This window comes from Tyto alba, unplaced genomic scaffold (genome assembly GCF_018691265.1).
Source record: "Tyto alba isolate M040663 unplaced genomic scaffold, T.alba_DEE_v4.0 Super-Scaffold_16, whole genome shotgun sequence".
In the NCBI taxonomy this organism is placed as follows: Eukaryota; Metazoa; Chordata; class Aves; order Strigiformes; family Tytonidae; genus Tyto; species Tyto alba.
The window spans coordinates 29,775,114-29,800,328 of NW_024881278.1; the positions used below are offsets into that span (position 1 = coordinate 29,775,114).

General features: G+C 43.3%; 2 protein-coding genes across 2 annotated transcripts in view; one reads left to right on the forward strand and one right to left on the reverse strand.

Annotated features, from left to right (window-relative positions):
• The window catches only part of RSPH9 (radial spoke head component 9), a 76,627-nt gene that overhangs the window by 32,467 nt on the left and 18,945 nt on the right, over window positions 1–25,215 (reverse strand). The gene's annotated exons all lie outside the window — the stretch shown is intronic.
• MRPS18A (mitochondrial ribosomal protein S18A) lies at window positions 1,760–24,027 on the forward strand. The gene is made up of 6 exons (XM_032995320.2): window positions 1,760–1,931; window positions 2,109–2,140; window positions 5,606–5,710; window positions 12,829–12,952; window positions 13,752–13,818; window positions 23,291–24,027. Exons 1-6 carry the CDS (start codon window positions 1,832–1,834, stop codon window positions 23,433–23,435), a joined length of 573 nt encoding a protein of 190 aa, XP_032851211.1. The 5' UTR covers window positions 1,760–1,831; the 3' UTR covers window positions 23,436–24,027.

The window sequence follows — 25,215 nt, forward strand, 5'->3', positions numbered from 1 at the left end:
CAAGGAGGAACTCTTGAACAGCCCCTAACCCTCTGTCTACCTATCTCCACCACGGTGAGCCAGCACCGTGCTTACCAACTGCTTGTTTCTATCCCACAGAGTCACCCCTTTAGTTTTCCCCATCACAAGAAGCAAGGAAGCCAAAAGATATTGCATTTAATTTAAGCCACTGAACTCTCCTGTTAAGTTGTTGCAACAAAACTCCTTCCACTAGGATAAAACTCTATATACAGAAAAAAAAAAAAAAAAAAGAAAACAACCCCAACTCATAAAAATCTGACATCACTACACCCCTGTTCCTAGCAAAGTTCCTTCTCCTCATAAGGAAGTTATCCCTAGACTGGATGGCAGTAAATATTTTGTTTGGCTCTTATGTTTAAGCTTTTGGACAAACTAAAGATCACCCTGCTTCTAGAAATCATTATATAGCATAATGCGGCGAGAGGAAAAGATCTCTTCCGGCAAGCATTCTTACTCAATTTGTTCTCTGAATAACTGGGATGGCCCTGTTTTCATCGCTTGGCATAGAGCACAAGAGTCTGGACAGAAGCCCTGCCTTCATTCCCACTTCTTTGGAAAGTCCCAGAGTTGAGTGCGTAGATCTGCTACAGAAAGAGATTTGCAAACTGGACTGTAACAAGAAGCATGTGTAACATACAAGAGGAAGGAGGTGGAAGACCTCCTGAGACAGGAAGATCAAATTTTATCTTACATTAAATTTTACATTTATGTCACAATTTATATTTTACACCAAATTTTAGCTAGAAACTCAGAAAAATATCCAGAACATATTTTTTATGACCACTGATGGAATAGAACGGCATGAATGTCCATTAATACACATGACTTCCAAGGGATTTTATCTGTTAGTTTTGCTTCCTGGATTTTTTAAGAGTTGAAATGACATAGAGAAAGCAAACAAGCACTTGAGGAAACCCCATGAATGACCTTTGCTATTGAGTACAGTTCAACTCTATCTTAAGTATGCTTTTCATGAAGATATAGCATTACCACCTAAGATGAATGGTTTGTTGGTATCTGAAGTCCCAGCTGACACCTGCCTCAACTAGCACCCCTATGGTACCTTCTACCAAAGGCAGGTAGAAGAAGCTAGGAGGTGAGGCATACTAAGAAAGATAATGGGAAAAGTGATCTCTCAGTAGCCTAAGCTGCCCAAGACCTGCCAAAGGCAAGTGATATTAACACAAAAATTGTAAGTATCTAAACTGGACTAATTGGTTACAAGAGTCCTGTCAAGATGCAGCTTCAAATTTTCACCTGCTGAATTACATGAGTCAGTGCAAGAACCTGGTAAATATAGATGTCCAACTGGCAGATTTTCAACAAGCCCCCTTTCCTGCAGCACACCGCAGGCCTGAAACATGCCTTGCAGCTGGGGGTCACCCCAGAGCCCATCAAAACAGAGGAGCCTGCCCACCACATAGTTTAAGCTACACCATCCCTTGCTCTTCCTTGCACTGGAGAGCCAGGAGAGACTCAAAAACTGTGGCAAGTGTGTAGCTCAGGCCTCCATAACATAAAGCCAGCCAGCACTATGTCCAGATTTACTTCCATCCCAAACTGATACAAGCTTAAAAAAAAAAACAACAACAAAAAAAACCAACAAAAAAAAAAACACCACACAGACAAACAAACGTAAAAACAAGGAAAACCACCCCAGGTGGACGATGCTGGGCAGAGAACCGCCTCCCGCCCACTCAGTCCCCTCAGGTGACGGGGGCGGGGGAAAGAGGCGCACCAAAATGGCGCCGGCAGAGCCCTCCCTCCCGCCGGCGGAAGCGGGAGTGACGGTAGCGCCGGCGACGGCAAGATGGCGGCGCCCAGCCTGCTGCGCGCGGGGTTGAGGAGGTTGTTCACCGGCATCTTCGGGAGCGGTTGGGCGTCGGCGCCAGCCCGATCCCTCCGGGAGGGTGAGTCCAGAGGGAGCCGCGGGCTGTCCTGCGTCCCGTTGCCGCACCGCGGTCGGGAGAGACGCCTGCGTTCACTATATTTCACCCTCTTCTTCCAGAAAATACTGTTTCTTTTAGGCTGAATGAGTCTCATTTTGCCCTTCTATCTCTTTTTTTTTTTTTTTTTTTTTTTTGCAGTCGTAGAGGTGACTGAAGGCAACACGACCACGGTAAGTCCTTGCACCCATTCTCAGTAGCTGCACTTGCCGTCACTTCTTCCTCCTTAAGTGTGTGTCCGTGTCTGCCCCCCAATTAAAAAAAAAGTCAAAAAGGTCACCTTTCTGCCTGAAAGATATAAAGATATCTTAGGCTGTGAGGGCAAAATCAAGGTAGGAGTGTGTTGCAAGTGCAAGTAAGCAATGGAGGATCTGGCTGCTGAATGTTGGCATCGTGACCCTGTTGCTGGTGGCAAGTGGCTGCAGTCAGCCGCCCATGAGTACCAAACCCCTCGCTGCGCCCCTGCTAAAGCTGTAAGGCATGACTGGGGTTATTTGGGACCCAAAAGTATGAAATAGTTTTCCAGAGGGGTTCATTTCTTAAAGTAGTGACACTTGGCATTGTCTCAAGTGTTAGCAGGTACGAAGGAGGTTTGCCTGGTGGCTTTGTCACTTCACCCTAGGCCTGCAACGCAATGTGGCATCGCAGGATGTCTCTGTACCAGCTGTGTGTCAGGCACATCACTTGCCTTTGATCTGTGTTGTGTTTGTTAATCACTCTATGTGTCATAGTGACTGCAAGTGATACGAAGCTTTCATCTTGTAAGGCACTTGGCAAGAAAAAATTTTCAGTGATAGATATCATCAGAGGAAGGTCTTTAGTATTTAAGGAAAACTGCTTCTGAAAATAAAGTTCTGAAGTAACTGATAAAGAAGAGCATTTTCTCAGCTATGGTTTAAGACAGGGAAGAAACGACCAAAGCAGTACATTTAGAATTTTACTTAACGCCATCTTGCACTTTTATCAAGAGAATTGTTATTGTTCAGAAGAAACACTGAAATTACTGAGGGAGGAAAGGAGATTGAATTATTCTGCTCACATTACATATGTCAGTAGCAATCTATGCCTTGGCAGGAGAGAGGTAACACAGGTATTTTGAAATACGTAAATATGATGAGGAAAGTAGAGTATGAATTATTTGGGAATAGCTAGAGGACAATGCACCTACTAAATGCAAATCTCTAGGTACATAAATAATGAGGGGACAGACTTTTTTGCTTGCTGATGGAATAGACAAAACCTAGTTGTTCAAGCCTTTGAAAGTCTGAGTTTTCTTCTTGTCATGTTTAAAACCTGAATGGAGCTGGTTACTTTTATTTTAGATATATAATATCAGATAGAATATGGCAGTTAGCAAGATCTCTAAGAAGGCCAATAAAAATAAGTTTAAGGTGTGACAGTAGATGTGATGCAAAGTCTCTTTTTCTTCTTTTCAAGTGCCAATTTTTGCCCAGAGACCTGAAGAGAAGAACTTGCAAGTATGCTTTGAAGTTGTTTTAACCAAAACAAGGGGGGGCTGTGTGTATGAACACAGCACATGCAGTGAATTGCTGTAGTTTGCACACAATCTGTTTCAGAGGGGATGTGAATTATAATCACAAAGTCCCAATACATTAACTGAGGCTTGAAGTAAAAAAGTCAGGCACTGCAGTAGCAGAGCCCTTTAGAAAAATAATTCTTCCCTGTTCATTGTAGAAGCATAATGGATATTTGGATATTTCCACTGATGATAATATCCAAGCATCGATTTAGGATCCATTAGTGCCCCTAGATGAGGAAAATCTCCTAACAAATGGTGTAAATTGACCAACCAAAGGGCTGATACTTTTCTCAGCATATCCTCTAGTTACTCCATTTATCCTACCAACTTTATGACAGTCTTTTCTGATTCCATCTTTCTATGTGTCCTTGCTTTTATCGGTATTGAAGGAAGTGTTTGACATGAATCAGATAAATGAATCCCAGAGAAACCTGGATTCCATCAGCATAATGAGAATGTAGAGCCCTTATATTCCCTCTTAGTTCTCTAACAGAATAATAATAGAGTGGGTTAACAATATGAATGTTCTCAGTAGTTGGGAAATAATGGCCAAAAACTGTACACTGAAATTATTTTCAATTGATAAAATTGAGAGGAAAAAAATACCAAAATACCAAAAATTGATACTGTCATAGCATTCTGAATCTTTACTCATTTCCAGGCTGGAATTGCAGTCAAAGTACAATCTGAATCCAGACTGGCAAGAATCAAGACCAGATACAGCAGCTCCCCAGAAAACAACTTCACCAGTGACTAGAAAATTAGATACTGGCCTATATTTTATATTCATAGTTACATTTTTGGTTTTGTTAAACTGGCTGTTCTACTTGTGGGGGGAGGAATCTTACTTAAAAACTGACAATATTCTCTCTCATTGAGATACAAAGATGCTTGAACTACAAATAACTGTTTCCATTTTGTCATCACTAAACAAGAAAGACACAAATTGATGGTATAAAATAGTTCTGAAAGTTCAGCTGGATGCCAGTTTCCCATGCATACTTACGGAAAATGTCATGCTTTTCTATTCCTAGGTTTTCAGGTGCAGAACCTGATGCTTTAGTCTTGGTCAGGTTTTTTCTTAAAAGTAACATTGCATTCTATTTGGGCTTTCTTTTAAACTCTCTGGTGCTTGCACTATTTGAGGCTGTCAGTGGTGTTCAAAATCTGTTTTTAATCTTAATTTGACCAGAGGAAACTTCCAAAATATTTTGGGAGAAAAAAATGTCTTAGTTTTATTGTCTTTTCTGTTCATTCAGCTGTAATTTGAGATAGTTCTTGCTTCTATTCATAAGTCCTCCAAAAAAGACGAGCGCACATGTAGATAGACTTCATATTCCTAACATAACTACATGTAGAAGACAAATTTCTCAAACTCTTCCCACGTACTCCTTCCACATCTCTTTGCATGTTACTATTGAGAAAACTTGAGTGTTAGATGTCACCGCTTTGTAGTGATATAGAAAAGATTATAAAATCTCTTAAAGGAATTGTTGAGGGTATTAAACCAGATAAAATATTGGTATGTTTTTTTTAAAAAAAGGCAAACAAAAACCACAAACCCACAGACACCTCCTAACAAACCTTTTTTAAATTTAAATTTTGATCAGAGTTTTCCCTGTTGGTGATTTATGATCTAGCAAGCCTCTGCATGTTTTTGTCCACAGTGTGCATCTGCTATTCTGTGACATTCTTATATTCCCAGAAAAAAATGCATTTTAAAGCTTTTGGCTAAAGGGCCACTACAATTTCAAGGCATGGTGGTTCAAAGGAGTACTGCAATAAATGGAATTCAGGCAAATATGAGAACTTCACACTGACTGTGAACTAGTTTACGTTTAGTAAAACACATACAAGAATTTACCAAATGGTTCTCTATGCCTCTTGGATTTGTTCTTCTCCCCATAGTTTGTGTATATCCAAAGTGCTTGGTATATCTATATATAAGCGAGTTGAATAACGCAAATGCTGTTCCCCTTACATCTGCGCTATACTGGTCAACGTGTTGTGGACTTGATGAAAAGTATTCCTCAAGTCATACGTGCAGGTAGAGGTCTAAACTATGCCTGATCATAATATCCTTTGAATTATTTCCTAGATTGAAGGGAGAATTATAGAGGATGCTGAAACACCAACTCCTCCAAACCCCTCTGGCCAGTGTCCCATCTGTCGCTGGAACCTGAAGCATAAGTACGATTATGTGGTAAGTTTAATGAAGGAGAGTTCCTCCATCTGCATTGTTAGATAAATACTGCTCTCAAATCTACGTACTGCACGACCTGCCCCTTTTATCTTTTGTTGGGTGTAGCAAAGTTAGTTAACTCCATCTCTGCTTCTCTTGGGTGTAACAAGAGCTTCCTACATAGTAATTGTTTGCCTTTGTTGATGATATTCCTGGGAAAAAGAAGGACGAGCTCATATCAGGTAGGAGGTTTGGACTTACACACGTGGCCATCTGATACAGGAAGGCCATATATCTCTTGTGCCCAGCTGCCTTTCAGCATTGCATTTCCAAGAGAATCAAACTGGAATGCAACATTTAGTTAACTGATTCAGGCCTATTCTAACTCTGGAGAGGCCAGAAGACTTGACTAGACCAATTATATGTCTTCAAGTTCTACAATTTCTTACTGGGTCATTGTCCACTAAGGTAATAACTGTTTTCTATAACTTCTAAAGTCTTAATGTCTATGAAGGAAAGCATACATGTTTACATCTCTTGCAACATAAAAAATAGGTTTAAATCAAGCTTTTTGCTGGAAATGCTGGTGAGAAGTTTACTGAATGAGAGGATTACTTACACTAAATGTAGAAGATGGGAGGGAAATCCTGTGATGTTTTAAAACAAAAGTACAGCAGTCAAGAACACTTTATAATAAGCATGAGACAGAAGGTGCAGAATGTAAATTTACAATAGGTCATTCAAACACAGGGTTTACAAAAGGACTAAGTGCCTCCCTTGCAAGCTAAAAACCCAGTACTAGAATTAGAAAAGAAGAAAACCAGACAGGAACATGCTGTTACTAAGATAAGCCAACAGAAAACTCAGAATAAGCTAATGTCAATAGGATTAGGGTGAGAGAGATACAAATGCATCTGGAGGAAAATAAATCTTTGTAAGAAAAAAAGAGTCCATTAATGAGAGGAGAAGAGGGCTGAAAGCCATGTCGGCTGCAGAATGACTAAGCTGCTCGTGTGCAGTCCTAGTGCACGTACAAAATAAAAAATATGTTTTAATATCTAGGTAGTAATGGCGATCTTGCAAAGGTAAAACAACAGGAAAAAACAGGTACAGAAATAACTTAAACATTGAATTAGGTACAGACCAGCAGGCCCGGATTGCATGTAGCCCCAAGATCTTAAGGGAATTGGCTAACATATATTACTTTGTTGATGATATTCCTGGGAAAAAGAAGGACGAGCTCATATCAGGTAGGAGGTTTGGACTTACACACATGGCCATCTGATACAGGAAGGCCATATATCTCTTGTGCCAGCTTTAAAAAACATCCTAAGGAATCACCAAATGATTTGAAAATAGCAAGCGAAATGCTAAGTAGTTGAAAGAGGAAGGAGAATGATGCTAATGTTTACCACTTGGTTAACCAAATGTTGCAAATTCCAAGTAAAATGGTATCAACTAGGAATAAAAACAAATAACCTGTTGGATAGCACTAATTATGCTTCATGAATTATGAAGAACATGCGTATAGCAATAGTGTCAGACGGAATACTTGCAATTACTCCAGGCATGTGAAACGAGATGTGAGATGTAGATGAAATATCAGTTTAATATCTTTCAAAGCCTGTGTTGCAGAAATTGAGTTGTTTAGGATCTGAGTGTTGTCAGTGATTCTGATGCGGGCTGGGTGCAGTATTAAAACAGTGAAATAAGTTGGAGACGGGGGAGTATGTAGTGTTCTGTGATCTGATTTCTTAATAATCTGGGAAAGCTAAAAATACAAAGAATTTGCAGATGATAACAAATTAGGAGAAATGGCAAGTACCATTAAGGTATGGAAAGTACTGCAGAAACTAATCATGTTTGTTTTGTGTGGCCCATGTTTGAATGACACTGTTGTAACTCTCTCCTTCATGGTTGCTCAATTGTGTTGTGATCAAAACAGACCGATCCTTTACACTGGAAAATAGTTTCTTAAGGTTAATATAGTTTAATGTGACTTTTAAATGCACACAGTCAACAGCCTTATTAAACTGGGTAGTTCTACAGATTATCAGAAAGCATGCCACAAGTTACAGATTAACAACTCCAAATAAACTATAAACCACGCTCAGGGATTAAATGAGCCATGGGAGCGGAATAGATCTTGGAAATTAATATATAGACTCACTTTCTGCTGCTGTCTGTGGGAGAAGACTCTGTTACACATAGAGATAACAGTGCCATCAAGAACCAGAGAAGCAGTTTTAGACAATGTGATGCTATAAAGACTGAGTTCCAGGATTAGAAGTAGGCTGTTGGTCCCAACAGACAATGTAAAGCATGAGTCTTTGGTGTGTTTGTAAACGAAGGCTACAAGTTTTCTTCTACACTTCAGTTCAGTTTGATTCTTAGATCCTGATTTCTGTTGTCCAGTATGGAGTCAAGAAAAAAACAAATGTGAGGAGAGATCCTGCAGCCAGAGCCTTAAGAATCATTGCTGAGAGAGTTTCTAAGAAATTGTGGTCCTGAGGGACAAACCAGGAACATGCCCAGCCTGGCTGTCATGTGGTTTTTTTAATGCATATGTATCTGGTGTATATACATCTAGTACTTCTGCTGTAGAGCAGAGGAGAACCTGGACAAAATGGTAAAGAGGGCAGTGTGGACTGGTATTTAAGAATTGTAGAGGTTTCTTAACTCCGTATCTAAAAGCATTCCTCTGTGGGGCTGGAGAAATTTCAGTTCTGGAGTAGACCACCTCTTCTGCTGGAATAAATCCCTTATATGTTTGAATGCTTTGTACCAGTCCTGGATTTTCTGGCTTTTAAATGTTAAGGTGAATAAAATCTCCCTTTTCTGCACAAAATCACACTCTGCCTTTTTTTTTATGCAATAGTGATGAGCAGCAGAATCTTGAAATGCTTAAGTAATAATGTGCAGGCATTTAATTGTGTGGGTAATTAAACAGTGGCACAATTTACTCACTGGTGGTTAATCGTCCTAAAAGTCTGTAAATTGAGAACAGCTATTTTTGTTAAAGATACAGCCTAGTTCATACAGCATAACCTATAATCTGTGCTTGGTAAGAGATCAGAATAGATGGTTCACAGTGGTTCCTTTCAGATTGATAAGCTGAGATCAGTCAGTTGCACAGAAGAGAAAGTGCGAGCTTTTTTGCTTGGGACGCTTGTAATTGGACTGAATGAGGCACTATGAAAAGGGAAGTGTTGAATTAGCCCCTGAGGGAGCTGAGTAATATGACCTCATAGGACTTTCCTTTTGTCATGTGCAACTAGCACAGTCTAAAGTAGTGGCATAATGAGTTACTTTGGCTGTCAGAGAACTGGGGGACCAATGTCTCCAAAGTTATTAATCAACTGAACAGGCATTGTGAGCACTAGCAGGTCATGATTCCAACCTGTCTCAGCTGTGGTGTGGAGGGCTGCAGTTGTCGTTGCCAGTTCAGTCCTTAGTGTCTGCTGAGGCTCAGGATAACAGAGGCTAAGGTATAAATTCCCACAGTTCATGGTCTGTGTGTGTCTGTCCATTGAAACTGAGACCTCAGCTGATTTTTTTTTTTTTTTTTTTTTTTTTTCCCCACATCCATTGAAATTAAAAAATTATTTTGGTCATTGTCAGGATGCAACTGGATTGAAACCCTCAGTCCTGTTATGAAACTCCTGGGAGAGCTGTACACCGTTTTCCATGCATAAGGGAGAAAGGGAAAACCAGACTCTTGTATAACTAGAAATAATGACTGGCAGACTTGTCTGATACAGCCAGCTAGTCATTTGGCTACACAGAACTCCTTGTGGTAAATGAACGTTTTAATGAATCACATGTAAGCAGTCAAGAATCCTGCTTTTCAAAGTGTCTGCAGATATTAAAATGCAGAGATGCCTCTGCATTTTGGTTGCCATCTATTCACAAGAACACGCTGCACAGTGTTTCGTTAAGCAAGTTTGTCCAGCCCTTTTAGAGGTGAAGGCTAAACTTGTTTTTCATTTACCCCCTTATCCACTTCAAACATCATTAGTCTGAGTAGGCAGTAAATATGTCATCTTGCTTTGGCAGCAATTAGGGGAAACCAAACTGCAAGCTTTGCCTATTAGCCCTAGATTAATTCAATCCAAGTTGTTTTCATCAAATGCTGCAGACTACAGGGGTGGGAATCTGGGTCCAGCCTCGTGGGAGCTGTCCAGTGATTAAAGCAAATCCGTGGTTACAGGCTTGGCTGTCCACTAGCACAAAATATGAATTTCATGGAACATGACGGCACCATGAGAACTTGCCAGACATTTTTTTTTCTTTGACCGTTCCACCTACTTGTTCATTTCCCTCCACAGCTGCCCCATAAAGTTGGCTGTACCTGTTTGCTTTCTCCCTGTGGTAAGATGCATCTGTGTGAGTACTCTGGGAGAGGCACCTGGCCTGTTAATTGTGGGGATCTTCAGAAATGGACAAACCTTCTGTCAAGTGTGCAGCATTTTAAGCCAAACACCGCGAGTGTAATTTGGAGCTGCAGCTGGGACATAAATGATTTCAGTTAAGAAATGACTGTCACAAAAGGGTGTTGGTCAGTTGGTGGCACTTGGTCAGAGATGATAACGGAGAATGGATTTTCCTGATTTTTTTTCCACAGGGAGAAAAAGAAAGACTGTCTCTCTTTGCTTCCCACGTTCCCCCCTTTGCATGGAAACACTTGATAACAACCCTGTGACTCCATAAGGCGTGGTGGTAATACAAGAAATCAATTGGACCACACACACCCTTCACAAGAGCCTGTGGCCTACTTAGGCTTTTACGGCTGCAAAGACTGGAACAGCCTCAAACTCGCCATCAGATCCCTTTTTCCTCTTCCCCACAGAGTAATGCAGTGGGCTAGTAGAAAAGTCTAGGAAGTTTTTTTTCTTTCTAGGTACTTGGAGCTGAACTGCACTCTTTCACTTGAGGAAGGGATATGTGTGTGCTAAATGGCAAATTGAGCTGTTGGTGATTTGGAGAACTGGATGACTAAAGAAGAGGAAAAAAGGAGATGGAGTCTTGCTCTGGTTTCCTGAATCCAATCCAGTGCATTTCAGGAGTGGCTGAAAGTCAGTGCCCTTGGACTGTTTGGCTGGCCCCTGTCCAGTTTCCACCAACGCAGCTGGCACCAACTGGTCCCCTGGTTACTGTTCTCATTGGCAAGGCCATGTGTTAGCTAGGCTGAGGACACATTGCTTCCATTTTAACCGTAGATGGCCTCTAAGGAACTTGCTGCTAGTGGCTCAGCTGTGCTTTTCTTGTTCTTTGGATATATCGCTCTGTATGGTGGTTGATGAATCATTTTGTATTGGTGACCAAGTTGCCTAACCTGCCATGTTTTCAAAGGAGCTGGATCTGAAAATCAGTCCGATCACATTCATTTTAGACAAGCAGAGGTAAAAGGGAAGACAGGTGAGGGAAGAGGGAAATTGTGTGTCGTGATGATATTAGTGAGAGTGGGATTGAATGCAGGGAGGAGGAAGGACAAAAACAAACCAGAAAAGGGCAAAACAAACAAGAAAAGGTGTAAATTTTGACTGCAGTGCTTGCATGACAGCATCTGTCAGAAACAGTCATTATCAGAAAGCCATACTGAATTCCAGCAAGTCCCTTCAGAGCTGAACTAGTCTTGTGCAGTGGGGGTGGATGTATAATTCCTAGATAGCAAGCTTTTCTGAACGTTCATTTTATATCCACTCATGATTGTTTGCTTTTGCAAGGGCAGTAAATGAAGGTAGGAATGCTCCAGGGAGCTCTCTGTAAAAGAGCAAAGAATAGGGGGGTGGGAGCAGGTCTGCAAATCTGTGAACAACAGGCAGTGTCAGGGTCACCCAATGTGAAAAGCAACAAGTATTCTTTGCTCTTGCCTGTTGTCCTAGGCAGAGGGGGTGTAAAGTGTTGACGTACCTGGTTTGAATTCTTGTTCTGTCAGGGTGCTCACTGGCAGGTCCTTTCCAGCCTGCAGGCAGCCTCCACATGGTCCAGCTACCTCAACTATGAACATGTTTATAACAGCAGTGGAGAAGTAAACTCTCAACCAGCAAGGTCTGTTAACAGATGGGGAAAAAACAAGCACAGAGTCTCCAGAGGCCCTTTGGGCCAGCTTATGCTGACGTCAGCATGTCAAGGGGACCTGCCTGTACTGGCCTGAGGGGTACATTTGCACTGGTGCTGCATGTGGAAATGTAGAGCACATCTCTAAATACTGGGATGTTGTACTGCGTACAGTTAATGGGACATTCGTGCAACAGCTGTTGCTGCTGTGTTTAAAAGTTTGTCATTCCAGCCCTGTGATACTATCTGATCCTAGAGATCCCTTTAATTTTGTTTTTATTAAGAGTGCTTTACATTTCTAGAGCTCTTAATTGGAAAGGTCAACATCAGTGTAATCTAAATGATTCTCTAATCACAGGCAAACCCTCAGCATGCTCCGAGTGCTCCTTCCATCCAGCATGTCTATAACAGCCCCACCTAATGCACGAACAGGCCAAGGAGAGCAATTTATCCTATTAGGTCTTTATCATAATCAGCACACGTTCTTTTCTTACAAAAAGCTTCTTCATGCAAGATCTTGGACCATTTCCCTGCTCTCCACCCCTCCAGAGAGACACGAGGGAAGTTCCACCATGGGAAGCTGGGTAAACGTTTGAGGAGTAGATAGCAGAGAACAATCCTGCTCTGAAACAAGGAGAGGGTCAGAGGTAACCTAACATATTTGTGACCTTTAGGATAGCAGCTGTGATGGCATTTCAGTTGTGTAAACACTATCCATCTGTAGGTCTTGTGTAACTGTGCCTGAGTACCTAGAACATATTATCTTAGCTAGAATCTTGGAGCAAGCGACAGTGAAGTAGCAGGGATTGCAGCTGATATCATGTGTTTACACTAGTGAAGTCAGGGAAAGACTCAGACCATCTGAGTGACCTTACTGAGCTAAGCTGGCAGACCGAATGACAGCAAGAAAAAGCCACTTGTTGTCAGGCTGCAGCCAAAGTGCGTAGGAAGGAATCATTGTTTTGTTTTGCTTTGTTTTGAGTTCTGTACACAGCACAAGGGTCAGCACAACACCTAAGAATCACAGCAGTTAAAGTAGCTGTAGCACTGACGGTTTTGCCCTTCTCTTGCTCCCTCAGGATGTCTTGCTGCTGAGTCAGTTTATCCGTTCTGATGGAGGGATGCTGCCACGAAGGATCACAGGCCTCTGTTTGGAGGAGCACAAGAAGATTGCTGTCTGTGTGCAGATGGCTCACCGTGCAGGTACCTAGCCTCCTCCTGAGACAACCCCTTACTGTGGGTTACCCACAGAACCCCTTGAGAGGGATCTCCCGCCCAATTAGCTCAGTGAGATGTCATTGTCCAGTCACCCAGCAAACTCGTTATGGTCCAAATGCTGGAACAGGATGATGGACCAGAGACAACTTGTTCCACTTTCTATGTGTCTTGGCAGCAGACATTTATCCCTGTAGATGAGTCTACCATTGCAGAAAGATCTGGGAAGTGGCTCAGTCTCTAGTAACTGTAAGATTAAATACCAGCTTCTGAAATTGCTTGATTTAGCATAAACTTGACCTACCCCATTAATAACACGCACCTGTCTGTCATCTGCCATGTAAGGACTTTTTTGATTTACCCTGGCAGTGGGACCCAGCTTGACACAGTCAGAGTATTGTGCTGATCTTTATGCCTCATACCTGAGTTGTTTTCAAGTTAAATGGACAGAGAATTTGAATAATCAGATTTTCATCCTGGAGATGGAATCTGATTGGACACGAGTAACCCATGTCTTCTCAAAAAGCCTCTTTGAGCCCAGGCGGCTGTGTCTTTGTGTGTCTTTCCTCTCCAGACCCAGCAGAACCTCCTAGCTTCTCTTTGGCTGGGGTTCAGGTTCAGCAATAACCAAAGATAAAATACCCTTTCTATTATACTTGTGTGTTTGCTATGCTGTCCCAGTAGAGACCTGGGTTGCCTTGCCTATGAGGTGCATTGTAACTTCTGGATGCTGTAGAGACAAGGACACACTGTAAAATATTCTCACGCCTTCCTTTTTCTGTTTCAGGTTTGTTGCCAAACCACAGGCCTCCACTTCCTGAAGGGCATATTCCCAAGAAACCCAAGTTCAACAGGTGAATAGTCTTGTCTTTTCACATCTCTCTTTTTCAGGAATAGATTGGAAGAGGAAGAGCAGTTCCTTGTAACTGGGTAAAACGTGCCTCAGGCAACAGGGCTCAGAAAGAGTACTCATTGCATTTCAGAGAAGGAAGGTCTCTCACGATACTCTTTTGTCTGTCTTTTAAGGATAAACCACATCTCATTCAAACCATTTATCCACATGGGATTGAAACTGCCACATGTTAAGAATCTGCCCTCCCTTCCTCAGCTGCACTCACCTCCTCATCACTAACACTCAGTAGGGCAGTCACAGGAGGATACCATAGAGATGGAGTCACAGCATCACAGAGTAACTGAGGTTGGAAGGGGCCTCTGGAAATCAGTTAGTTCAAGCCCCCTGCTCAAGCAGGGTCACCTAGAGCAGGTTACCCAGGACTATGTCCAGTCAGGTTTTGAATATCTCCAAGGATGGACCTTCTACAGTTTCTCACGGTAGCATGTTCCAGAGGAGAGCCTTCACAGTGAGACAGTGTTTTCTTACATTCAGACAGAATTTCTCATGTTTCAATTTGTGCCTGCTGCCTCTTGTCCTGTTACTGGGCTCCACTGGGAAGAGCCTGTCTCTGTCTTAACACCCTCCCTTCAGGTATTTATAAACATTGGTAAGACCACCCTGAGCCTTCTTTTCTCCAGGCTGAGCAGTCCCTTCTCTCTTAGCCTTTTGGTGCCTGGCCCCAACAGCAGGGCAGTGGCCAGGAGGAGTATCAGCAGTGAGTGGGGGGCTGAGCAGCCAGCAGGGGCCCATCACAACCCTGTTCCCCATTGCCCCCAGTCAGCAATTCGCCTTCTGCCTGCCCTTCCTATGCAACAGTGTCTCTTCCCCCTCCCCAGCCTGAATGGCCCCTGGCCTTTGATGGGCAGAAGGAAAGCATGAGGCCGCCTCCTGCACTGTGCTGGGCGCTCAGAGGTGCTAATCCCCTGTTTATGACCTCACACTCTGTTTCCATGGGGATGTCAGAGCGGTTTATGAACCTAGCATTAGCAAGCTGTGGGGTTACCAGAGGCCATGGGGCTGTTGCTGGGAGAGTTTAGGCTGCAGGGCTGGGGATGGCTGGAGAGTCCTGCATTTCAGGTCTGATTCTCTGCGGTGGAGATTTGAGGCAAGCTCTTGGAAATGTCCCTTGGACGCTGGCAGGCTTGCATATTGGGTATCACTGAGGATCAAATTTGAGGGCTCTACATTTGATGTAGCCATCAGATACTTCAACCCTGAAAACTTTTTCTGTATCTTACAAGACTTTGGGATTCTTTAGTAGCTGTGGGGTAGAGTGCATTACCTAGTTAGCGTTCACATAGCAACCCTGCATAGCAGGTTGAGACAGGAAATGGTAAATCCTAGATCTTGCTGGAATCACACCAGGATTCCAGATCTAATGCCCTGACTAATAAATTTTTCCATAGACTTTTAGTGAGAACAAAGAACAGATACCTCCAGCTACATTCTACATGTACATAGGTGTGCTACACCTCTAAGAGATTTAAAGTGGAGATTAGTATCCAGGCCCTCCCTATTGCATTGGTAGTCCCTCCCTACACCACCCTTGGTTTTCTTCCTCCCAGCAGGGGAACATAGCAAGCAGGGTGGAAGCAGAGTTTAGAAAAAGAGAGCAGAGCTGTTGCTAATGAGATGGAACAGCATTGAAATAGGGAGGCTTTGGGGTCTGGGTGGAAACAAGAGAATGAGCTCAAGAAATTGGATTGAAAGTTTTGGTGGTGGGGCTGGAACTAAACAAATGAGTCCTAGAGCCAGGATAGAGTGCAGGGGTACTTGAGGTGTGCTTTCCTGGTGCCTCATGATACTGAGTTCTCATCCTGCTGGAAGGGGAAAGCTCTGTGTGTTGAAGCCTTGCGAAATCTTGACTACTGCGGTTCTTTGAGAGTTTTGACTGTGCATATCCCCACCTGCGCTTTCTACATTGCTCTCTGGAACAATAGCTGGCACTACATAAGGCAGGAGATACAATTGCTTCCTTCCTCTAGCCTGAAGGGTACCCACATGCTGAAGACATTCAACCAGTATTTATTTAGGGAATGAAGCCAGAGCTCTTATCAAAAGTTTCCTCCACAAGGTAAGCTTGGACAAGTAATTTGTCTTTGCCTCTGTACTTGTTTCTCAAGCTTTCTGTAAGTCTGTAGTAGGGAAGCACTCAACCTGTGGTGCTGCCAAATGCAAGCGAGATGGCAGGGGAGGACAGGGGCAGAGTTGGGCTGGGACTTTTGAGTGGAATAAGCTGCCTTGTTCAATGCCATGAGAACATGACCAGGTCATCTTCTAATCCTGTCTGGTGGAATATCAGGGCTGCACACCTAACTTAGACTGTTCCTTCACTGTATTTGTGTCTGCTGGGGTTTTAAGTGCCAGTTCAAGAAGAGATCAACAGGATCCATGGAGAACCTATTAGGCAGTATATTGCACAGTTAAGTGATGTATTTTCCAAATTCTTGAACTACAGCTCTTCTTGAGATTGCTGTATTGGCTGCTGTAGTTGTCTTTACCCCTCAGCTTAAATGAGAGGTATTAGTGCCTTTTTGCACTGCTGTTACAGACCTGATAATGTCAATGGGGAGAAACTGAGGTGCTTCATAATCTGCTTGGGCCCCCTGTTAAAGTTCTTCCAAGTCAGAAACACAGGTAATGTACATTCCTTAACATCAGTTTAACCAGCCCCTGTGCTCTCCAGCTCTGTGTGCAGTGATGGCTTTTTCCTTGCTTCACACTGGTGGGTCTACTGTGATTGTGATTTTGAAATATGCTCTTCTGCACCCCATCCCCTCCAAAATAACCCTCACCAGCCACACTTCAGGTGCAGACTGAAATGCCCATGTTGAAGATGGAGCTATTGAATTGCCACCGACTGCTTGAGGGACCTTTAACCTGATCCTTGAAGGAACCAGGGACCCTGGCACAGCAGCTTGCCCATTGCTGTATACTGATGCTTGCAAAGGTCAAAGAGGTGTCACTTTCTTGGCTCTGCAGGAATCTGGTCCTCCTTGGTCAAAAGAAAATAGTCACGCAGCAGCAAGTCAGCAGAGATGGAGACAAACTTATCAGGTCTGCAAACTGAGATGGATAGTTCTCATGGGTGGCTGGTAGTATCCAGTATACTAAGAATTTAGTCCATTACCAGTCACATGGCCTCCATTCCTGCCGTCTCTCCCCCTCCCTCATCTGCACTTACTCTTGCCATCAGGAGCTTGCATTGCACGTGGAAGAAAGCTTTGCATACAGAAGGCACAGTTCCTGCTATGCTGTTCTAAACTAGGAAGATGCAAGGTGAAAAGAATAGACCGAGCACTGTAAAGGCGTATAGTCTGTCTGAAGACTGTGACAGTAAGATTTGCCCTGCTGAAGGACAGCATTTCTCTCAGAGTCTTACCTGTACTTTTGAGTGCTCACCCCTTTTTCCCTGAAATTCCCCTCATTGTCCTCTTGTAAGCAATCTCTAACTCTTCACTCTGAATTGAGAAATCTTTCACTTTTTTTAAAGGAGGGACTTCTGAGAAGTCACTGTCTCCTCCAGATGTTACCCCACATACCTCTTTGAGAAATCCTACCATCTGTGGACAGAAAATCTTACACTGAGCTGAAGACGATTTTGCTGATGGTAGAGCTCTTGACGTTAGACTGCAGCATCAGCTGCTAGAGTGACAGGACCAAGATGAAAGCCTAAGATAACCTTAGGGACTGATTCCACTCACACCACCTGAGATTGAAGGAGATTCATTGTGGGGAAGTGTAACTTGAAGCAGGAATCAGAGCCCAGCACCTCTACCATAATACAGACCTCAGCTTGTAGACTCAGAGCAGCAGCTCCTGCCTGGCTGAAGTCTGGCAGATTACTTCATTTGGATGAGCAATCACTTTCATTTCTCTCCAGTCTTGCAAAGCTCTGGTTGATGCTCCCTTTGGCCAGGCTTCTTCCAAGGTTATGTCAGTATTTTTGAGAGCAGCTTCATTTGCTGCCAAAAGAGGAACAAACCAGCCTGTTGAAAAACTGCTTTGTGTCTGCTCTTTGCCACTGAGACAATGTACAGGCCAGCTGCATGGACGAAACCCTGTGGCTCCTGGGCAAAGGTGCTAGGGAAGAACATAAAGAAGGGCTGAGGAGCTGTGTTAAAATACACTTTTGAGAACACCAGAAAAGCTGCTCCTCAGCTTTTCCTTGGCTGCAGCTATGGCTGTCTTGGCCAGAATGTTTGGCCTCTGTCACGGTCACTCTGTTTAAAGTGAGCCTGCTTCAAATACTGAGTGTCTGGCATGCACTGGCTAGCACCTAGCTGAAAATAAAATGTAATTATGCCACTGTATGGAACTATCAGAAAACTCTTGGTCTAACAAGGGTCAAAGGTGCTGCCCTGCCATTGACCTAGTGATGTGAAATGTAGATTTATCATCCAGAACCCCTCTGCCTGCTCTGCCCCTGCAGAAGGTGCTCTTCTGGTGCTTATTTAAGGAAGCTTTCCAAAAAGCAGAATCCCTGCTGTATTTTCTGAAGTGGTTTTATTGTCTCTATTGTATGAACTTTGGACGTTCCCTCCTACGTGCCCCAGATTCTCTTCTGAGAGGTAAGAATTACCCTGCTTTGCACTGGGTCACTTGACAGCTGGCCGCCCCCTACCCACCCCATGTCATGACCTGTTTCTGTCTCTGGAACGCAAGAGGAAGAGCAGAATGCCTTGGGAAGTAGTGGCCTGCAGATCCTGCCTTGTTCTTGGTCATCCAGCAATCTAGCACACTATGGAATCACTCATCCAGGATGTAATGTAACATAGAGGAGGAGGTTGGGAACTGCAGAAGAAGGTATAACATGAAATTGAATGGCAGTTTGAGCCAAGCTGCATGGTCCTGGGCGTGGTAGGAGATGTATGAGAACACCTTGTGGTCAGAGTTTAACTGAGGAGCACTCCACAGTTCTCTCTTCTACCCCCTGCAGTTGGGACACTGTCCACGTGAGACTGATATTTCTCATTTCTTGGACTTTAGTTCTTTGCCTTTTTGCTTTCTGCCTAATTTGGTTTTGACAGCGATAGCTTATAAATGTTACCACTTAACTGCTTTACTAGCTATGGGTGCTTTTGAAGAAATAGGGCCATGGGAGTACCCACATCATCCATAAACTCTTGAGTCTACTGTCCTCCTGCTCTCTTCCATATAATTTGTCTGCTGAACTTGGACATGAAAAACCAATGAGGTTTACCCCCATCAATGCAGAATTACTCCCTACAGTTCATCTTCTCATGTTTGGACCCGTCTGGGGCTTTCACTGTTTCCAAGGGATGACTCCACAAGCAAATTTGTCTTGCAGCCAAGGATTGTTCCCTCATTCTCTGCCTGAATCCTCCCTTTCATAACTTCCTGCTGTTATTTCTGCATCCATTTGTGCGCCAGCCTGGCACGTTCCTGTTAAGTGCTACAGCAACAAAATAATTTTCACTAGCCCACGAGGCCGAAGAAGTTCTCAGGGATTTCGTCAGCACACTGCAGTGACAGAGTTTTCTCGTATTCCAGAGTCATGTGTGTGCAGGCCACCACACACCAGAACCATTTGTGAAACAGCCAAGCACAGCTGCAGGTGAAGCTTCTATCCTTGCTTTCAGGAATGGAAACCTGAATAGCTCAGCAGTTTTCTTTCCAGCATGGAGGTTCTCACACAGATAGTGTGGACTAACACAGCCAGCATTTAGATGCTCTCTTAATGTGAATGTAACACGCGTTTTGTTCCGGCAAGTCCAAGATATCGGTTAAAGCACGACTATGTGAAGTTGTTCCCTTTCCAAAAGGGCTAAGGGATGTCGCAGGCTCCCTGAGTCTGGGCTCTGTATAAGGTTCTGTAGATTATAGAGTACTTGATTTTGAGTGCTCAGCTGCCACTCCGTTTTCAGCTTCCTACCGGAAGAACAGAACTTGGCACAGATAATACCCAAGTCAATCCCTCTTCCATCACCTGAACTGAAGAAGTTGCTATGTGTTAGGAAAGAGGCAAGTTCCATATGAACTCCTCATGAATTACAAAGTTCTCGGGCTCTGTGGACACCTCTCATCCCTGGGAGCAAAATCTGGTTTCACCACTATCAGCGTTTCACTCCAGCAGCATGTGGTTTCTCTCATCTGCGTGGAAACTGTGCTGTGCATACCATGTGAATTCAAAAGCAACGAGCCAGAGTGGCTGCAGGTGAGCAAAGCCAAGAGGTGTCATGGGAAGTGATGTGGCAGGGAGGAGGCAGTCTTGCCAGCACTTTGATGGAGTGCTTCCTGCAGTCTGTAGCCCTCTGCCTTCTGCTCTTAATCCAAACAAAAGCCAGATTGAAAAAGTTCAGTGAGGGTTCAGAAGTTCAGCCTTGAACTGCACCACCGTGGCCTTTGCTTGGGCTGTGTGCAGGACTGCAGTTGCCCCGTGGGTAGGTCATTTCCCTTACCTAGCACATGGAAGCCCTGTGCATACTCCTAGGTGTTAAGTGGCAGCCTCTGAGTGGGCAGCCTTTGGGGCCCTCCTGCCCACCAAATCCATGAAAACAGACTTCCATGTGCCAAAGAGATTTTAGGTGATTGCAGTGACTGCAGGTGACTAACAATAGTAGTTTCCATCCTGTTTATATCTTGCATTTTCCCATGAGGGAAATCCCACCAGGATTCCCATCACGCTTTATCCAAGCTACTTATTTGTGCAGCTGGAGTCTACGGATTCTGGTTGTTGCCCAGGATTCTATTGTAGCCAAGGGGGCAAGCAGAGCCCCAAGGTGAGTCGCTGGTCCCTGAGGTTGGCAGTTCTGTCCCCCCTTTGTCCAGAGCTAGATCTCTGCACACTGAGATAACAGGTTAGGAGACTGTGGACCGGCTGTATTTGGTATCCATGTGGAAGCTCTGTCCTGACAGCCCTCAGCTGGTTGAGAAAATTCAGACCATCTGCCAGTGTGTGTGTGTAGGTTGTTATAAAACTCCCCAAGACAAACCATGTGGTTGGATACAATGGGAAGTTGGGTGACTTGGCTAGAAAAGGGGGTACAGTACCTTACACAGACAGCAGAGTTTGCATAAAAGTCCTGTGTGCTGGACTTTGAAACTCTCGTATGTAAGTTTTGTGGATTGTTTTTACTCTCAGAAAAAAAAAAAAAAAATCTGTGAAACAGTAGGAACTGGGGTTAGTCAAAGAGGAAAAGGAGCTTTGTAGACTGACTGCTCCCAGGCATCAGGCTTTTGCCACTGCTGAATCAAGGTTAAAAAAAAAAAGGGGGGGAAAAAAAATGAGGCAGCAAACAAAATAGGACAAGTTTGAGTTTGGGACAAAGCAAGTATTAAAAGCGCTAAAAGCAAATGTGCTCCAGGAAGGGAAAGCATCCAAATGTGTGTTTCAGCTAACAATGAAAAGCCCCAGCCTGCGGTCCCCAAAGGAAGCCAAAAGCCTGGACCAGAGGGCTGGATTAGACCTGCTCAAAAGAGAAATAACAAAAGCTTTAAAATCAGGCCATTACTAAATCCTCCTTCCTATGCAGAATTGGGGTGTGCACTTCCAGCCCCCACACAGAAACAGAGGGATTTCTTAAAAAGCCACTGTCTGTCTAAACCTGCACACAGCATTGATGTGTATCTCACATTCACACATTCACTTCTCTCCCAGTGAGATCATTTATTATCACGGGAGCACTTTCCCGTAAGCGTGCGGACACGTGACCAGAACTGCTCTTGGCACACTGATGCATTAAAACAATTTGGGATTTTTTCCCTCCTTCACTGTAAGTGCAGTCTTGTGACACCAAAACTTGTGTTACAGACCTCCGCCTGCAGCAAGGGAAATAGGAAAAGAAGGACCTACCCCCATGCGCCCATCTAATACCCCTACAGCTTCTCTCAAAGGAGCCGCCTTGCCATGGTTCTTTGCCAGACTCCAAACTGGGGACCTGCATTTGGTGTTTGAACTCCCTTTGCATGTGAAATTAAGAGACGGGAGAGTCTCCCACTTCCTGTCATGATGTTGTTCTGTAAGGGATTCCACTAATGCACTAGCATAACGTTGAAGGTCAAAAGGGACTCATTTAATGCACGCATAGGAGAACAAGTGGCTGATCTTGCTCTGTGCTGTCTCCCAGATCTCTCCTGCTGTTGCTTCTAGGTGTTTTAACTATCATGAACTACTCAAAGCAAAAGCAAAGCATTTTGGAAGTGGCTTCGTTTCAGTGGCAGGAACCTCCAAATGGGATTCATTTTTCAATTTGTTGTTCAGGATTGCCAAGGAAGAAAAGTGCTAGGAAAATGAGCTGCTGGTATACAGTCTGTAGCTGCCTGGCATAGCAAACTTGCTTTGTACTTCTCAGGAATGTGCCAAAAGCCTTCAAACAAATGCATTACATGGTCTCTGTCCAAAGTTCTTAATATCTCAAATTTGCACGATCCAAATAAAAGGTAACAAAGCTGTTTGGGGAGAGGATGACTGATTGAGGTTACATTGAGACCATGGGATTACTCAACAGAGGCATGCAAACATCGCCGGGACAAAGTTTATCAGTCTGTTCCAAATTCTAATTTGTTGGAGCATTGTTTGCGCAGATTATGCTAGGGTTTTACTTTGGATCTTTATTGTCCGAAAAGTCTCCTCATTCTCTAAGGACCTCTATTCCCCTCTCTACTGGTAGCAAAAGATTTAAAGCCTAACAAAACTCCAGGCCACCCAGCCACAGGGTAAGATTTCCAGTAACTGATTCTGGATCTGAAATCCCTTGCCTGTTTGCAAAGCCAAGTCTAAAACTTCAAATGGTAAAAAGCAGAGGATATTTGCCAGACGTTGCTCTTCATAGAGATTTGTATTTGTGATGATAATTCCATTCTAGTACCTCTTACACTGTAGGTTCTGACTTCCCGCACCAGCAAGCTGCAGTAGTATCGTACAGAGAACACTAAAGCAAATTTGGGCATATGAAAATACAAGACTAGGCCAGAAACTCATCCCATGCAGAAGAAATAACCGATTATCCACCAAAAGTAAACAAATCCCTTTTTAGAGAATTTATTTCTCACAGAGTTTAGCCTTTGTAATTAGTTTACCTTATTGAGACCAGCTGTTGAAATAACACCTCCCATAGAGTCTGGATGCATTCAGTCTTGGACTTAGTTTCAATGAAGAGATTTGATGCTCCAGTTTAGCTACAGGTGGACAACTTGCCAGCAGCTTGGAGACTACACCTGATTTGTTTTGTGAAACTGGAAGTCAAGCAGGTGCCAGCGGGTTCGGTACAGAGGTGCATCTTAGAAGTTCCAAAACAAACAAAAATTCCTTTCCAGTGGTCCCTTCTGAATTGAGGGAGCTCTGCTCATGGTTATTCCTTTTATGAAGAGGCATGTGGGGCGCAAAGGCCACAGTGCCAGCTCCTGCTTCAGTCAGAACCTCTCGGTGATCAGTCTCAAACTGAAATGTGTTTGTGTTGTTTTGACAGGTATCTGACCCGCTGGTCTGTCAGATCTGCAAAGCCCATCTGGAAGAGGGGCCCTAAGTGGTGCAAAAAATTAATGCCAGTCGGACACCCTTTGCTGAAGGATAATGTCAAATATACAAGCAAGCCTCTCTGTTTAAACCACTAGTGGCCAGAACTGGCAGAGTCAATAAGCACGGCTGTTTTCCACTGTTCTGCTTTTTTTCTGCAAGTTTGTCAGTATCTTCAATTTTCTTATTCCAAAACTGTCATTAGTACTCTATATTGTCTCCAGTGAATGAGCTGTGGGGAGAATACAAGATTCAGCAAAGCAAAGTTCAATGTGCAGAATGATTTGGATAAAGCAGGGGACAAAGACTTCTACCTCTAAGCCAGAAATGATCTGAAGGCTTTTCTTTCATTATAGTCCACAACTGGATTTGGAAAAGGATGTTTCCTTCTTTTTCCAGCAATGAATGGTGATTCCACATTAATGTGTGTTTCAACTCAGATTTGCCTCATTTGGGCTTTTGTACCTGTGACTGATGGCAAAAAAGGTCTCCTGCAGCAGTATGTTTCCTTGGCACTAACAAAATTGTTAATTAAATTAATTCTTTTCATAATCTGTACTATCTGTAATTTTCAGCAGAACACCTGTGGCAGTGGCAGACAGGCATGTTGCATCTTACCTGTCCCCTTAAGGATTCTTGGCTTGTGCTTCACTCCTGGATCTACCAAATACAAAATGTTGACAACCTTGATGACTTGGCCTGATTTTTGACTCTTGCAAATAGGTTTGCCATAAGTCTTCCATGTCATTGATATGGCTGCTTCGAGGGATAGATCAGGGTTGATAGATGTGCATAATTTTCCATCCTGTAACTAAAAGCTGCCACCATTTCTCTCCCTGTACAGCACAGGTATGCACCTTCCACCTACTGACCACTACTACTTGAGAAGTGCTACTTATGGGCCTGGTATGAAAGGCTCATTAAATTTATCAGGGTCGATATTGCTTTGGCTCCATTTCTTTGATATTTATCTGGGGGCTACAAATCAACACAGCTTTTTTTATGTACTACTGTGCCACTTAACCTTGTATTGCTTTCATCCGAATCATCTGCTAATACCTATCAGCATAGACCAGGAACAAAGGATAAGACTAAACCTGTATTACCCAGGAAATTAAATTAGATTATAATGGTTCTTTTTAGCCTTACTTTGTAAAATGGAAGCTCTACATTCAGCCCCTTGAGCTGGCCAAGATCTTTTTGATTTGGGAGACAGAGCCAAGATTTCATTAACTAAGATAAAATCTCTGGCTGACCATCTCTATTTTATGAAACTTTGAAACCAACAGCCCTTCAGAAAGGAAAATATTTTTCTTTCTTTTCCTACATACAGGATTTACTATGTCTTCTAGCCCAGGTAGCTCTGCTCAGTGAGCTTTACTAGTGGAAAAGTCACTGGATTAAACCTTGCCTTGAGATGAACCTGGATGAACATATTTTTCAAAAGACTGGGTGATGCCCACAGCTAATTTTTTTCTACAGTTTAGTGCCATGAGCTGGAAAGACCCCTCTAATTTTGACATCCGAAAAAAATACTCTCCTTTCTTTAATATGCCTTTCTAGAGTTCAGGGTTTAGTACAGATCCCGTATAGTACGCATCAGCTTTCTACTCTGACTCCAACTCTGGTTTTGTTTGTCATTCATGGGTGACAGCAGGCATTCATTCATGTTGTCTCCATATTAGTTTTTGTGTAAGCATGGTGTCTTTGTAATCAGACAGATGGCCAAGGTTTGATTTCTGACCTAGGGCTTTGCCCATCATGGAAGAAAATACCATTTGTTACTATCTAAAGGATCTGCAGTGACACAGGGAGTTCAATCTGGAGTTGAGGGAGGTTTGCACACAGTGAAATCCTAAGAAAAGAATCAGGGCCAGG

Coding starts and splice junctions, on each gene's coding strand:
- MRPS18A (XM_032995320.2), top strand. CDS start 1,832: ATGGCGGCGCCCAGCCTGCTGCGCGCGGGGTTGAGGAGGTTGTTCACC. Junction 1,932..2,108: donor AGCCCGATCCCTCCGGGAGG/GTGAGTCCAGAG, acceptor TTTTTTTTGCAG/TCGTAGAGGTGACTGAAGGC. Junction 13,819..23,290: donor AAGAAACCCAAGTTCAACAG/GTGAATAGTCTT, acceptor TTGTTTTGACAG/GTATCTGACCCGCTGGTCTG.